The sequence below is a fragment of the Ranitomeya variabilis genome, chromosome 4, assembly GCF_051348905.1.
Source record: "Ranitomeya variabilis isolate aRanVar5 chromosome 4, aRanVar5.hap1, whole genome shotgun sequence".
Taxonomy (NCBI): Eukaryota; Metazoa; Chordata; class Amphibia; order Anura; family Dendrobatidae; genus Ranitomeya; species Ranitomeya variabilis.
The window spans coordinates 695,756,227-695,771,199 of record NC_135235.1 but is presented as its reverse complement, the minus strand read 5'-3'; the positions used below and the strand labels follow the sequence as shown (position 1 = coordinate 695,771,199).

At 44.2% G+C, this 14,973-nt stretch overlaps 1 protein-coding gene across 1 annotated transcript in view; it reads left to right on the top strand.

Annotated features, from left to right (window-relative positions):
• The window catches only part of LOC143767644 (uncharacterized), a 63,736-nt gene that overhangs the window by 25,796 nt on the left and 22,967 nt on the right, over positions 1–14,973 (top strand). The window contains exon 7 of the mRNA XM_077256093.1: positions 10,461–10,604. Within this exon, the coding sequence (XP_077112208.1) occupies positions 10,461–10,604 (144 nt within the window). The remainder of the gene's footprint in view (positions 1–10,460; positions 10,605–14,973) is intronic.

Below are 14,973 nucleotides of genomic sequence, written 5' to 3'. Positions count from 1 at the left end.
GTGGAACGATTTGTTGGTTCATATAATTCTCAAAAGAGGATTTGTTCCACCATATTTTGGCCTTCTTGTATAGAGCATTCCTATATAGTCGAATTGTTTCCTTAACAGTTTTATTAGTATCCGAGGAAGGGGTGGAGGTCCCCTGTCTGAAAAAATGTGATGCCTTAGACTGCCAGGAGCGTTCCCTGGCTTTGAAATCCATTAGAGTAAAGTTGCAGATAATCTGTTTACTAAGCACAGAGATATTTATTAATCCCATAATCCAACAATTAAATTGGCAATAGCACTTCGATCATGGATGCTTACAAACGTTTACCTAATAAGGTATGAAGTGACTAGAAGATAAGTGAATACATTTTTTTTTTTTTTATTAACATAATGTTAAAAACAGATAATATTATATAAAAAGACAGAAAGATGTAATAATGGGACCTCCAAAACAAGTCAGGGCGTGACACTTGAAAAGTGATGGGCGCCGAACAAAGACCATTGACAATCTCCCCATTCCCACCCTCTGCTGCTTACCACTCTGCCCTCCTAATTACTTTACACCCGCCCTTAGGATATAAAAACCTACTCCCCTACCTAGTCTCCATCACGCCCCCCTTTATGAAGAAGCAGTCATGCGAAACGGCGCTCGTCGGGCGCAGGACGGGACACCATCATCTCCCCAGGCTGCCCAAGCCCTCATTTACTAAATTCAGGTAAACTCTGACTGGTCTTCGACCAGCTGTATTATGTGCTAATCTAGTTTCTACATCTCTTGCATGTACTGCTTACCTACCCTTATAACTGACTGCCATGTAGTGGTCTCTTTGTACTTTATGCTCATGATTATAGACACACCACAGCAGAGGTGTAACTTATTGCACTTTTTCTGTAGCCTGTGTTAGTAACTTAATCTTTGGCAGTTTGGGCACTTTGTGGGATGATCATTACTGTCGTTTCTTCTGGTCAGGGTTCCCTTTTTTTGGGTAAGGATTGTGTAAGGAAACAATGAGACGCCTTATCGTGTCCATCCATTACAGCAAGTCCACCTAACCAGCCTATAGGGCCGCTTTCCAGTTGCTGTGAGATCACAAAACCATCACCCGTCAAGTGTCACGCCCTGACTTGTTTTGGAGATCCCATTATTACATCTTTCTGTCTTTTTATATAATATTGTCTGTTTTTAACATGTTAATAAAAATTATTATTTTTTCTTCACTCATCTTCTAGTCACTTTATACCTTATTAGGTAAATGTTTGTAAGCATCTATACATACATCTCTACATACTGCACCACAGAGGAGAGCAGTAATATAGGTCCAGTGTGTGTAGTAAACTACTTACCGGTGGCCATATTCCACTGCAATGAAGAAGACAGAAGAACGACACAGCGGCAGAAGACGGTGACTGCTGCGTATTTTATTACACACAGGGAAGCGGTATCATAGCTTTCTGTTGGGGGCGAGACATTGTTTTTGTTAGTACGATTTTGGGATAGATGTGGTTTTCATCACTTGCTATAGCTTTTTTTGTGGAATTGTGGCGAACAGAAAAAAGTACATTTGGTGTTCTTGAGTTGTTTCTGTTTATGGTGTTTAGTATGAATTGCAGCCAATCAGTGTTTACTCTGCTGCCCAGGGCTTTGTGGAAGAGGAGCAGAGAGATACAGTACAGGAAACGGGTGACTGCGGGTCAGCTGTTGTGTGCGTGTCTCCTCTCAGACTCAGCCGCACAGTCAGCTGTTCCGCTGACTTGTCTGGCTGAAGTGAGGGTCGGCACGCACCCAGAGCTCTCCTGGCAGAGTTACAGAAGTCCGGCAGCGACAGCAGGTGATGTGAAGGAGCTGCGCATGCACTTCCCATCACCTGTGCAGTCTGCCAGCCGGTGCCGACTATACAATAAAGTGCGCACTGCTGGACACACGCTAGGAGCATGCAGGGCAGGCACAAATGAAGGAGCTGGGGCTGGGAGCGGGGCCCACCGGAGGATTCTCCGGTGTCCCGGTGACCCAGTCTGACCCTGTTCAGAAGTCCCGGTAATGCCATGAAATGCACCATTTAACTGAACCTATCTACAACCACCAAAACACCATCTTGGCTGCCAATACCGGAAGGTCACTAATAAAATCCATGGACTAGTGTGTCTATGGTTTACTAGGAATGGGCAGTGGAATAAGAGAACCAGACGGACAGGTATGCGATACTTTAGAACGCGGGCGAACACTGCAAGCAGACACCTGTTCAACTACATCCCGATGCAACCATGGCCACCAAAAACAACGAGAATGGAGGTCTGCGGTTGCCTTACCCTCTGGATGACCAGCAAGCACGGAGTTACGATGTTCCTATATAGCTTTACGCGCAAATTATATGGTACAAATAATCTCCCCGAAAGGCAGGTGCATATCCCTGAGCATCCAACACCTCTCCCTCCAGGTCAGGGTACAAGGCTGTAATAACTACTCCCTTCTGTAGAATTGAGACAAGGTTCTCATGATCACCACCACCTGGTAAGCTATGGGACAAAGCATTAGCCTTGGTGTTTTTACCTCCTGGATGAAAAGTGACCACAAATTTTAATCTAGTAAACAGTGACCACCTAACTTGCCTTGGGTTGAGACGTTTAGCCAATTGAAGATATGACAGGCTCTTGTAGTCCATGATAACCGTAATAAGATGGACTGGCCCTCTAACGAATATCGCCATTACAGGAACACCAATTTAATTGCCAGAAGCTCCCTATTACCCATGTCATAATTTCTCTCAGTCGATAATAATTTTTGGGAAAAGAAGGCGCATGGACCCCATTTACCAGATGACGGTATAGCCCCAACCCCCACCTCCGATGCATCCACTTCTACTATGACAGGTTGAGAAACTTCCGGTTGACAGAGTATAGGTGCTGTGTCAAAACAACTCTTTAAGGAGGAAAAAGCCTGCTGAGCAGCATTCGATCATTTAGAAAAATCAGACCCCTTCCTTGTCATGTCAGTAAGGGATTCCACCATTACCAAGTAATGAGCTTAACTAAGGTTGAGCAAGCAAGCCCATGAGTTCTAGAAAACTCAGCATCAACCAACTTGACTTCAGCTCCACTGTCTACAAACTCTGAAATTCTGTTGTGCTCTCTAGCACCATCTCTGCTGTCCGGGCAAACCGAAAATTACAGGTTGGCGACAAGCATTCCCCTTGATTATCCAACTCCAGACTCCCAAGGGTTACTCGAGACTTTTTTAGCTTAGGAATCAAGGGGCAGGCCCCAATAAAATGTCCGTTTCCCCTACAAAAGAAACACACTCCCTTTTTTCTTGCGAATCTCAAAGGAGACATATGACGTAGAAGCACCTCCTAACTGCATGCGTTCCTCCTAACTCCACAAGTACTAGTACACCCCCAGACCATCCCCCTACTGGCACAGGAGTATTGTCCCGGAAAGAGGGCTCCAGAGAAGGTGGTCTTACCCATCTATCCCGCAGGATGCTGTCCACATGTATAGCCAATGACATGGCAGCCTCCAAGGACTCTTTTAACCTTTCTGTAAGGTCTGCCTTGCTAAAATTGGCTTTTATGACCGGGTCATTCCACTTGGTATCGGTTGCCCACCTGTGGAATTCCTAGCTGTAAGGCTAGGTTTACGTTGCATTAGCGCATGCGTTAAACGGACTGTGTTAATGCAATTGCCGAAAAAGATCGCTTTATGCGATCGTGCTAGCGCAGATGCTCTATCTGCGCTAGCGGTGACGGACCCGGAAACGCTGCAGCCCACGTCTGGGGGCCCGTCACAGAATGACGGCACATCGCTAGCGCATGCTGATTATGGCATGCGTTGGAGATGTGCCTGATAATAGGGGTTAATGGCAGCATTAACTGACTGCATTACACCGCGTTATGCCACGGTGTAGCGCAGTCCGTCTAACGGACTGTTATAACGCAATGTGAACCCAGCCTAAATCTTCACTGAACTTTTCTCCTGCTGAAGGCGACACAGCCTAGAATCAGCCAGGGAAATGCAGTCATGAGCATCATAGATAAGGGCTAAAGCCCCCACAGTAGGCGTCTGCAGCAGCTGCCATTGCTGCTGAACCTCAGAACGTAGGTCAGTCACTTCCAGTGACAACCTCTGCAGCTGCTCTGCCAGCCCAGAAATGGGATCCAAAAAGAAAAAAAAAATGCCATTCTATGACATTTTTTTTTGTGTGTGTGTAGAGTTGGAAAGGACCTCCTGGGTCATCTGTCCAACCCCCTGTTCAAAGCAGGATTCACTAAATCATCCCAGACAGATGTCTGTCCAACCTCTGTTTGAAGACTTCCATTGAAGGAGAACTCACCACATCTTGTGGCAGCCTGTTCCACTCATTGATCACCCTCACTGTCAAAGTTTTTTTTCTAATATCTAATCTGTGTCTCCTCCCATTCAGTTTCATCCCATTGCTTCTAGTCTTTCCTTGTGTAAATGAGAATAAGGGTTCATACTCACCTGTGAGAAACTGAGTCTCGCATGTTAATACCCGGCTCTCAGATCGGAGCATGCGGCCACATTGGAATACATGCAGCCACACGCTCTGCTCCTGAGTGCCGGCAGCAGCGCCGGGTATTGACATGCGAGACTCATCCATTTTTCTCGCAGGTAAGTATGAGCCCTAAATATGATCCTTTTACAATGTGACAGCCCTTGAGATAATAGTAGACAGCTATTAAGTCTCCTCTGTCTTCTTTTTTGCCAGCTAAACATTCCTAAATCTTGTAAACGTTCCTCATAGGACATGGTTTGCAGACCGGTCACCATTCTGGTCGCTCTTCTTTGAATTTGCTCCAGTTTGTTGATGTTGTTTTTTTAAATGTGGTGCCCAAAACTGGACACAGTATTCCAGATGAGGTCTGACCAAAGCGGAGTAGAGGGCAATAATGACTTCACATGATCTAGACTGTATGCTTCTGTTAATGCATCCCAGAATTGTATTTGCCTTTTTTGCTGCTGCATCACACTGTTGACTCATGTTCAGTCTGTGATCATTTAGTATACCCAAGTCTTTTTCACATGTGCTGTTGCTTAGCCCTATTCCTCCCATTCTGTATATCCTTTTTTAATTTTTATTGCCCAGATGTAGTACTTTGCATTTTCCCTGTTAAAAACCATTCTGTTAGTTGCTGCCCTCTGCTCCAGTTTGTGTTTAAATCCTCTCTCTCTCTTTTCTAGTATTAGCTATCTCTCCTAGCTTTGTGTCATCAGCAAATTTTAATCAGTTTACCCTCAATGCCTTCATCTAAATCATTGATAAGATGTTGGACATTACAGAGCCCAGGACAGAGCCCTGTGGTACCCCACGTGAGACATTCTTCCAACTGGATGTGCAGCCATTTACGACCACTCTTTGGGTCCAATTAGTGATGAGTGAGCACTAAAATGCTTGGGTGCTCGGGTCGAGCAAATTGGAATACTTGGGTACTCGACCCAAGCAACAAGCCCAATATAAGGGAAACTGTTATGATCCTGGTGGTTTAGGATCACAAAACTCACCAGCTAAGTAACAGAATGTAGGACAAGCTCTGGGGATGTGGGACCTTTACTGACCGCACACACTATAGGCAGCCGTGGAACGTTCCTAAAATCCTAGATGTCTCTTCACAGCCTGAGAAACTGGCTACCCCTAGAGAGAAAGCAAAGCCTCACTTGCCTCAGAGAAATAACCCCAAAGTTTAGACAGCCCCCCAACCCCAAAGTTTCCAAGGTCTGATTAGTTCGCTCGGTTTGGCCACTCGTCTGAGGATGGAAGGCTGACGAAAAAGACAAATCAATGCCCATCTTAGCACTAAAGGACCGCCAAAATCTGGACACAAACTGGGATCCTCTGTCAGACACAATGTTCTCAGGAATGCCGTGCAAAAGAACCACATTCTGAAAAAACAGCGGAACCAAATCGGAGGAGGAAGGCAACTTAGGCAAGGGCACCAAATGGACCATTTTAGAAAAACGATCACAAATAATAACGGTGAGTTAAGGAGAATGTAAAAACGCAGAAATGAAAACAGATTTAGCAAAAGAGGCCCGCTAATCACTAAATAGTCAGAGGATAGAAAAGAATCTGTGCGGTCAGTATAAAACCCTATCAAAAATATCCACGCAGAGAATACAAGAACCCCCACACCAACTAACGATGTGAGGGGCGCAACTCTGCACCCCAGAGCTACCAGCAAGCAAGAAAATCACATATAAGCAAGCTGGACAAAACTCATCATATACTGAGAAACATTTTCAAGGAAAAGATGAGCAAAAATGAACTAGCAAAACTTAGCTTCTCTAGGAGAGACAGGTCACAAGGGAAGCCAGGAAAGATCAGAACCAGTACTGAATACAACGACAGCAGGCAACAAGTAAAGGTCCAGGTGGAGTTAAATAGGAGACCTGAATAGCAGGAAACGAGGCAGCTGGGTCCCAGCCACAGACCAGCAGTATGACGAAAAAGCCACCAGAGGGAGCCCAAAGACAGAACTCACACAGTACCACTCATGACCACAGGAGGGAGCCCGAGAAAGGAGTTCACAACAGGAAACCTGAGTATTTTTACCGCGATTCCCCCCGGGGGAACCTTTTAAGGTCTGAAAATGATGGGAACACTGCTCAAATGACACAGGAACATCATGGGGATTGCCCCTGGAAGCATTTCTGACTCCCAGGTCACAACTGTAAGCAATGTTGTCAAAGTTTCACATCATTTTTACAGGTGCACCAAAAAAACATACCAAAACGTAAACAAAATGGATTTTGCTGGGAAATATGTTAAGGTATGTCCTTTCCAGGGTAATTTTATAATAGATGAATGTGGTTATAATCTGCGCTGCTGTAACAAATAATGAATCCAGATATAGTTGTAAGGTGTTCGGGTGGTTTATTCAACGCGTTTCGAAGCTCATGGCTTCTTCTTCAGGAAGTTTCCACACAAAGGTATGGAATACCTTTGTGTGGAAACTTCCTGAAGAAGAAGCCATGAGCTTCGAAACGCGTTGAATAAACCACCCGAACACCTTACAACTATATCTGGATTCATTATTTGTTACAGCAGCGCAGATTATAACCACATTCATCTATTATAACGTCTCTAAGAGGTCGCAGCGCCGACCTGTGGATCTGCAGCAGCTGACAAATTACACGCCTTTACTTTGCACCACCAGGTGAGCAGTTCTCTTATAATTCTGTAAGAGCAGTCCTGAGGATAAGACCCTATTTGCGCTTTTTTGTCTCCTATTTCTTCTATACTTTCCAGGGTAATGACTTGTATGCAAGGCAAAATAATTAACCCCAGACCAAAATGTTCCTCCACCAGTTGGGCTATGTTCACACGCAGCGTTTTTGATGCATTTTTCAACTTTCACATTGCTTTCAACCAATACAAATGCATTCACTGGGAAATGTCATTGATGCTTACAGACGTTACCTAATAAGATATGAAGTGACTAGAAGATGAGTAATTAAAATAATTTTTTATTTATTAACATGATGTTAAAAACAGTATCATATAAAAACACAGAAAGATATAAAATTGTATATAAAAAGTCAGGGCGTGACACTTGGAAAGCGATGGTTTTGTGATCTGTCAGTACCTGGAAAGCGGCCTTATAGACTGGTTAAGTGGACTTGCTATAGTGCATGGACACAATCGAGCGTCTCATTATTTCCCTACACAGTCCTTACCAGGAAGAAGGAACACTGACCAGAAGAAACGACAGTAATAATCATCCCACAGTGTGCCCAAATTACCAAGATTAAATTACTGGGGCAGGCTAAGAAAGAAGTGCAACAAGTCGCATCTCTGCTGTGGTGTGTCTTTAAATATAATCATAAGCATAAAGTACAAAGAGACCATTAGATGGCAGTCAGGTATGAGGGTAGGTAAGCAGTACATGCAAGAGATGTAGAGACTAAATTAGCACATAATAAAGCTGGTCAAAGGCCAGTCCGAGCTTACCTGGATTTAGAAGATAAAGGCTTGGGCAGCATGGGGAGATGATGGTATCACGTCCTGCGCCCGACGAGCACCGTTTCGCATAACTGCTTCTTCATAAAGTGGAGGCGTGGTGGAGACTAGGTAAGGAAATAGGTTTTTATATCGTAAGGGCGGGTGTAAAGTGATTAGGAGCGCGGAGTGGTAAGCAGAGGGTGGGAAGGGGGAGGTTGTCAATGGTCTTTGTTTGGCGCAGAAGTTCGGTCGGGTACACCCCCAGCATATGTAGAGTAAATGGGGAGGGCAGAGTTGTGTGCGGTGGGTGGGGATTTGCATGGGTGTGTCTGGCAGTGGTAATGGCGCATGAAGCCAGTCAAAACTCCCACAGCAAAGGGGACTTCCGGTCCTGCGCCTCATGACATGCAGCGCCCCAGAGTCCTGGTCGTTGCAGTACTGTGGCTCCGCCACCATGGGGAGCCATGGTGCGTTCGATGGCACTGAAGGAGTTCCTCTAATCAGGTATCACAGACACCAATATGTTTCACAGCAGGGCCTCCGGGGGGAGCTAAGGGTGCTATTCATTAGGCCACTCCCCACCATAGTGGGTAAACTGGGGGTCAGGCAGGAAGTTAGGAAGAACGCTGACTGGATTGAATGAAGCAACACCTAGTGAGAGAGGGTGTTGTGGAGGAAGAGACAGTAGGGTCTCTGCCAGGGGTGGGATCCTGGCAGAGGCTTGGCATTGGAAAGAACGTAACGGGACCGTGCCTGCTCAGCATAGCGGCGGTGCCCTAAGAAAGGACTAGAAGCGAGATAGATTGTGCTGAGTGAGAAACGAGATCAAGCAGAAGGAGTATACCAGCAGGGGTTTTGTTGAAAGAGGCAGCACCTTGCTGAGGCGCATTACCGGTGGCCGGAACGCCGAGGGAGTGGAATAAGATACAGCTTTAAGCCATACTCCAAACAGCGGCAGGACAGTCAGTCTCAGGCGGGCTGTCTACCACATATCACCTATGAAGTCTTGGGGGGCAATTGCGGGAGAGGGGCGTCTCTAGGGTCCCGGAAGAACTCCAGGCCTACCTGACAAACGGGTGCCGTTCTTACTGTAACATCAGGAAGGGACGGAAGATTAGCAGAAGACCAGTTAATCGAGTTGTGAGGGAACTTAAGAAACAGACACAACAGTTGTGGGGTACTTTCCGTGAGCACAGCAGGGAAGGACTACAACACACAGCGCTAAGAAGGAAGGCACTGATTTCCACCTGGGAAGAGAACTCTGGAGGTGCCATTGGACCGGCCGGACTTGCGCAGCCTGGTGAACCGTATTCTGGACTGAGGACTCAGAGATCTCCAGTAAAGGGGTAAAGAGACTGCAACCTGGTGTCCTCGTTATTTACCGCGACCTGCACCCCACAACTGCACCGCTACACCACCGTTAACACCACCTATTGTACCGGACGTCCCCCACTGACGGACAGGGCCACGGACCGGGTCTAGCCACCGTGACAACCCCAAGACTGAGACCTAGAGGCCCGGCTCCGGGTACCCCTCGGCCCTGCGGCGGTGTGGGGGCGCTCCAGACACGCGATGGAACGCACCGCGTGTCATGGAACTGGCGCTGATCGGAAATCGGATGGAGATATGAGACCGGCGCATGCGCACTAGCCAGGGGAATGGTGTTTGTGAATGTGACGGGCACAATGTGTAGTACCGCCCCCTCCATTCACCCTGTTCTACGCGGCCGTGGATGAACAATAAACAGCAGAGAAGGGGAAGGTAAAAGGGAAGAAAAGGACAATCATGAGGGTGGGGGGGAAGCTATATCTTTTGGAGAGAGGGCCGGTGCCATTATATGCGCCAAGTGAAAGGGGGCAAATGAGACTAAGTGCGGTTGGAAACCAAAAGTGAAGAGGGTTATAAGATGGGTGCTAAATTGGTTTTCCAAGCTGAAGATGGAGATATTAAGTAATTGTTTTTATAATAATGTGAGTGGATGAAAGAAAATCGAAGGACTAAAGAAGTGCTGAAAAGAATTTTTTTTAAAAGGCAGCAAAGGTAGAGAAGTTGTGTTGAGAAAATAAAAAAATATAATCATAACCGTAGTTATAACATATAGAAGGAGTGAGGTATGGGGGGATGAAGGGAGTTTATATATTGGGAAGGTGGTGAGATGGGGACCCACTAATTGGATCCAGTGGGGATGTTAGAAAATGCACCAGGGGTGCAGTGACATTGAATGGTGGGGAAAGGGTACATGCCTGTATAAGGTGGCAAGGACATTGTATGCTTATAAAATGCAATAGTACTGATAATATAAAAAGTTGGCTAGGGTTGAAGTGAATGGAAAAAGTGTAAAAATATATATCCATATATATTATACACATATGTAAATGTCCAACGAATATCTTACTTGTCATGTTAAAATGTTAAAAAACCAATGCTTAGTGATAAACATTACATAATGATGGAATGTCCGTATAGATCCCTTGTATAACGAAGTTTCCTTTTCTTGTCCTCTCACTCTATTTTCCAGCTGGGATGGTTTTTCTTGAGAAGAACTGCCAGGAATTGACCATTAGGGCTGCGCCAAAGACAGGAGACACATCAAAAAAAGAGTCTATACACCAGTCCTCCGGAGAACTAGCGGCCCAGAGAAGGAAGAATAGGATACCTACAGGTATAATTGTAACATTTAACAACCCTAGCTGGCCATGTGGTGTGTGACACATAAGGAGACACATCTTGTTTCATTTATGAAGGAGGGACTCTTAAAGTCACAAAGCCTATTTTTAGAGGGGCATCAGGCAGCATTAATATTCTTAAAGGGACATTAATAAACAGTGGGTCTCCTATGCTATTATTGCCTATGCAGTGAGTAGCTGGGCTGCCAAGAATTACAATGCACCCCAATACACCTTTCACGAGAGGTACAGGAGGGCCTCCTGAAAAAATGTTGCATTGAATGCAAGGCCTGCCTTGCTATCAAGTGATATGCACCCCAATAATAAGCCTTTGAACCCAGGTACTGGATGGCCACAGGAAAACCCACTTCAGTGTTCAGTTGGTCCTGCCATACAGTTTCCTTATGCATTGAATGCAAGGGCTGCCTTGATCCAAATTTGCACCCCTTGGAAGAAACATGGTGGATGGCCTACTAAAAACAAAACAAAACTGTCCCATTTACAAAGGAGCGGGTCTCCTAGACTCGTGATGCCCATACACTAAGTGTATGGGCTGACAAACCTTTCCCCATGGGGGGGTGAAATTTTTTTTTTTTTAAATTCAGCTCAAAATAGTGTTTACTGTTTAGAGCTAGGGTAACACTCAGAAAAAAAAATGGTGAATGGAAGCCTGAAAAGCACACTTTGTAGACCAAAGATGCATGAGGCATGTCACGGAGATACCACACTGTAAAATATGTGTCCTGTGTTTTTATTTTGGCCCCCAAAATAGTGTATAGAAATCAGGTCAAAGGCAGCAAATACAGTGGAATGTAGCCCTCAAATACCACAATTTGTAGGCCACAGATACATCTGGCATTTGACTGAGATACCAGACTCTTCAATATGTGGCCTGTATATTTATTTTTTTACTGCTAAATAGTGTTTAGAGCTAGGGTAACACACCACAAAAAAAGGAGAATGGAAGCCTCAAATGCACACTTTGTATCCCACAGATAGATGAGGTGTGTCACAGAACTACCACACTGTAATATGGTATTTTTGCTTTTTTTTTTTTTGTTTTAACCAAGATAGTGTATAGACCTAGGGTATTAGACATACCAAAAATTGGAATGTATGCATGAAAACAACTATTTTTAGATCACACGTATGTGGCCTGTATTTTTAAAACATTTAAAACAGCAAAATACTGTATACACAAAGGGTAGCAGACCAAAAACTGGAATGTATGGCTGAAAAGCCAAGATTTGAAGACCACAGATAGATGAGACGTGTGACTGAGATAAGACTTTCAATATGTTATTTTGTAATAAAAATTTAAAACAAAAAATTCTGTGTACAGCAAGGATAGCAGACCAAAAAATGATATGCATGCCTGCCAAGCAAGGATTTGGACATCACAGATACACTGTGCGTCTGACGGAGATAACAGAGTGATCTAAATGTGGCCTTGATTTTTTTTTTTTTTTTTTTTTTTTTGGGGGGGACCGACAAAATCTTTTTAATAAGTAGGCTATGACACTATAATAAAACATTTGGAGTACTAAAATTGTACAATATTTAGCGCAATGATATGCGATGCGTGTGGCGTACAAATCACAGTGATAAATATAAGAACTGTAGCTAAATATTTTCTTTGCCAGCTAAAGATTTTTTGGTCACCAAAATGTTGTTCAAAAATGTTGTAAGACACTCCAAAAAAAAAACTATAGTACCAAAAAAAGGCCAGAATTTTATGCTCACTCTCATCTGATGCCTGGGACAAAAACAGCCATTTTAAATTATGTTTTAATGCTCTTGTATTTAAAATTACCTGGCTGTAGTCTGCAGTGTGACCAAGCCAATAAATGTAAAAAATGGGGTCCCGTATTGCTTTGTACTAAAATTTGCAGGTATAAGGTGCCTCCGCCCAAAAGAAATCATGGCCACGGATACCTGCAGCTGCAGCAGCAGACAGTAATGGAGTCTTTTGATGTATGCAGGGAGATCTATAGACTCAACATACAGTGCCTGCATGCCTTGCAGTGATGTAGATATGTGCACATAGACTCTCCCGCCTACCTAGCACAATTAAAAACTAGGCCCAATGTAAAGGAGCGTGTCTCCTAGACTTGTAATGCCCATACACAAAATGCATGGTCTGACAAACATTTCCCCATGGGGGTACCTTTTTTAAAAAGTATTTTATGGGTATCATAGACACCCTTGTCAAAAATTGGACTGGCTGTAGCAGCACAGAACACTTTAACCCTGGTGATCTAGTGGCAGAGCATGAGGAGACATAACGATCAATCATACTGAAATCAAACAAATGAATAAAGGATGTGAATCCACCTATGAAAGAAAATAACAAAAGGAAGGGGCGAACACGGGTTAATAGATATGAAGCCAGAATGTGTCCAACGAGATATGTTGGTCCCTAGCAACAGCTCAGAGACAGACATCTAAATAAAAATATAATATAATAGTATTTCAATATATTTTATATTGGAGAGGTATATACTAGGTCCATAGAGAAAAAATCAAATCACCGCACTCATCCTGTTCGTTTTTGCTAACGTGAAAATTTTATTCAAAAAGTGAAGACGAAACAACAGGGCAATGGTATTATAACGTTTCGGCCAAAACGTTATAATACCATTGCCCTGTTGTTTCGTCTTCACTTTTTGAATAAAATTTTCACGTTAGCAAAAACGAACAGGATGAGTGCGGTGATTTGATTTTTTCTCTATTACAAAGAGGGCTTCTGGCTCCGTTCACCTGCACCATCGAAACTCCACCTATAGTCGAGTGCTAGCTCTTTGTCTTTTCCTATACTAGGTCCATAACAGGATGGTCCAGAGATATAAAAAATTAAAAATATAAGAATAAATGGGAAGAATATACATACATCTCATTTTTATTGCATTTTTCCCTGGGGGGGTAACTTTTTTTGTTTTGATTTCAAATTAGTAACTGGCATCATAAAAACACCATTGCACAAAAATGTAATGACTTTAGCATCACCGAATACGTTCACCCTGGTGTTCTAGTGGTTGTGGTTAAAGAGCATGAAGATAAGGAGGGGGATAACAGCAAACAGACCAAATCAGGAAGCGCATACCCATGTGTGGTTGTGAAGAGGTGCATGAGAATACACCTCCACAAAAAAGACAATGTATTTAAGGTTATGTTTCGCTGTTTTCATTCGGTGGTGTACAGAAGTCTTGCCCAATCCAGCCTTTGTTCATTTTTATAAGAGTCTGCCTGTCAGCATTTACAGTTGACAGGCGGATGCACTTATCTGTTATAATTCCTCCAGTGGCACTAAAAACCTGCTCTGACAGAACGCTAGCTGTTGTGAATTCCGTTCTTGGGCCCCCTCTGGTGGCTTTTAGTGGAACTGCTGATCTTTGAGGTTTCCTGTTGTGAATTCCGTTCTCGGGCTCCCTCCTGTGGTCATGAATGGTACTTTGGTGAGTTCTGTCCTTGGACACCCTCTGGTGGCTTTGAGTGGAACTGCTGGTCCTTGAGGTTGGCTTCTCAGCTGGCCTCGTTTATTTTTCTGCTGACTTCCCTATTTAACTCCACTCAGATCGTTACTTCATGCCAGCTGCCAATGTCTCAGTACTGGTTCAGATCTCTCTTGGATTTCTCTGATGACCTGTCTATTCCAGCAGAAGCTAAGTTCCTGCTAGTTCATTTGTTGTTCATTGCTTTCTGAATATATTTCTTAGTACATGCTAAGTTCTAGTCCAGCTTGCTATCATGATATTTCCTTGCTAGCTGGAAGCTCTGGGGGTGCAGAGTTGCACCTCCACACCGTGAGTCGGTGTGGAGGTCTTTTTGCACACTCTGCGTGGTTTTTGTAGTTTTTTGTACTGACCGCATAGTTCCCTTTCCTATCCTCTGACTATTTAGTAAGATTGGGCCTCCTTTGCTAAAACCTGTTTCATTCCTATGTTTGTAACTTTCCTCTTAACTCACCGTCAATATTTGTGGGGGGCTGCCTTTTCCTTTGGGGAATTTCTCTGAGGCAAGGTAAGGCTTCAATTTCTATCTTTAGGGGTAGTTAGCTCTTAGGCTGTGAAGAGGCGTCTAGGGAGAGTTAGGACTGCTCCACGGCTATTTCTAGTGTGTGTAATAGGATTAGGGTTTGCGGTCAGTAGAGTTCCCACCTCCCCAGAGCTTGTCCCAGATTTCTAGTTTAACCATCAGGTCATTCCGGGTGCTCCTAACCACTAGGTCCATAACAGTTTCCCTTCTCAGCTCCACTCACTTATTGTTCTGCTGGCTTTCCTATTTAACTTTGCTCATGTCGTTAGTTCATGCCAGCTGTCAATGTCTTAGGACTGGTTCTGATCTCTCTTGGATTTCTCAGATGGT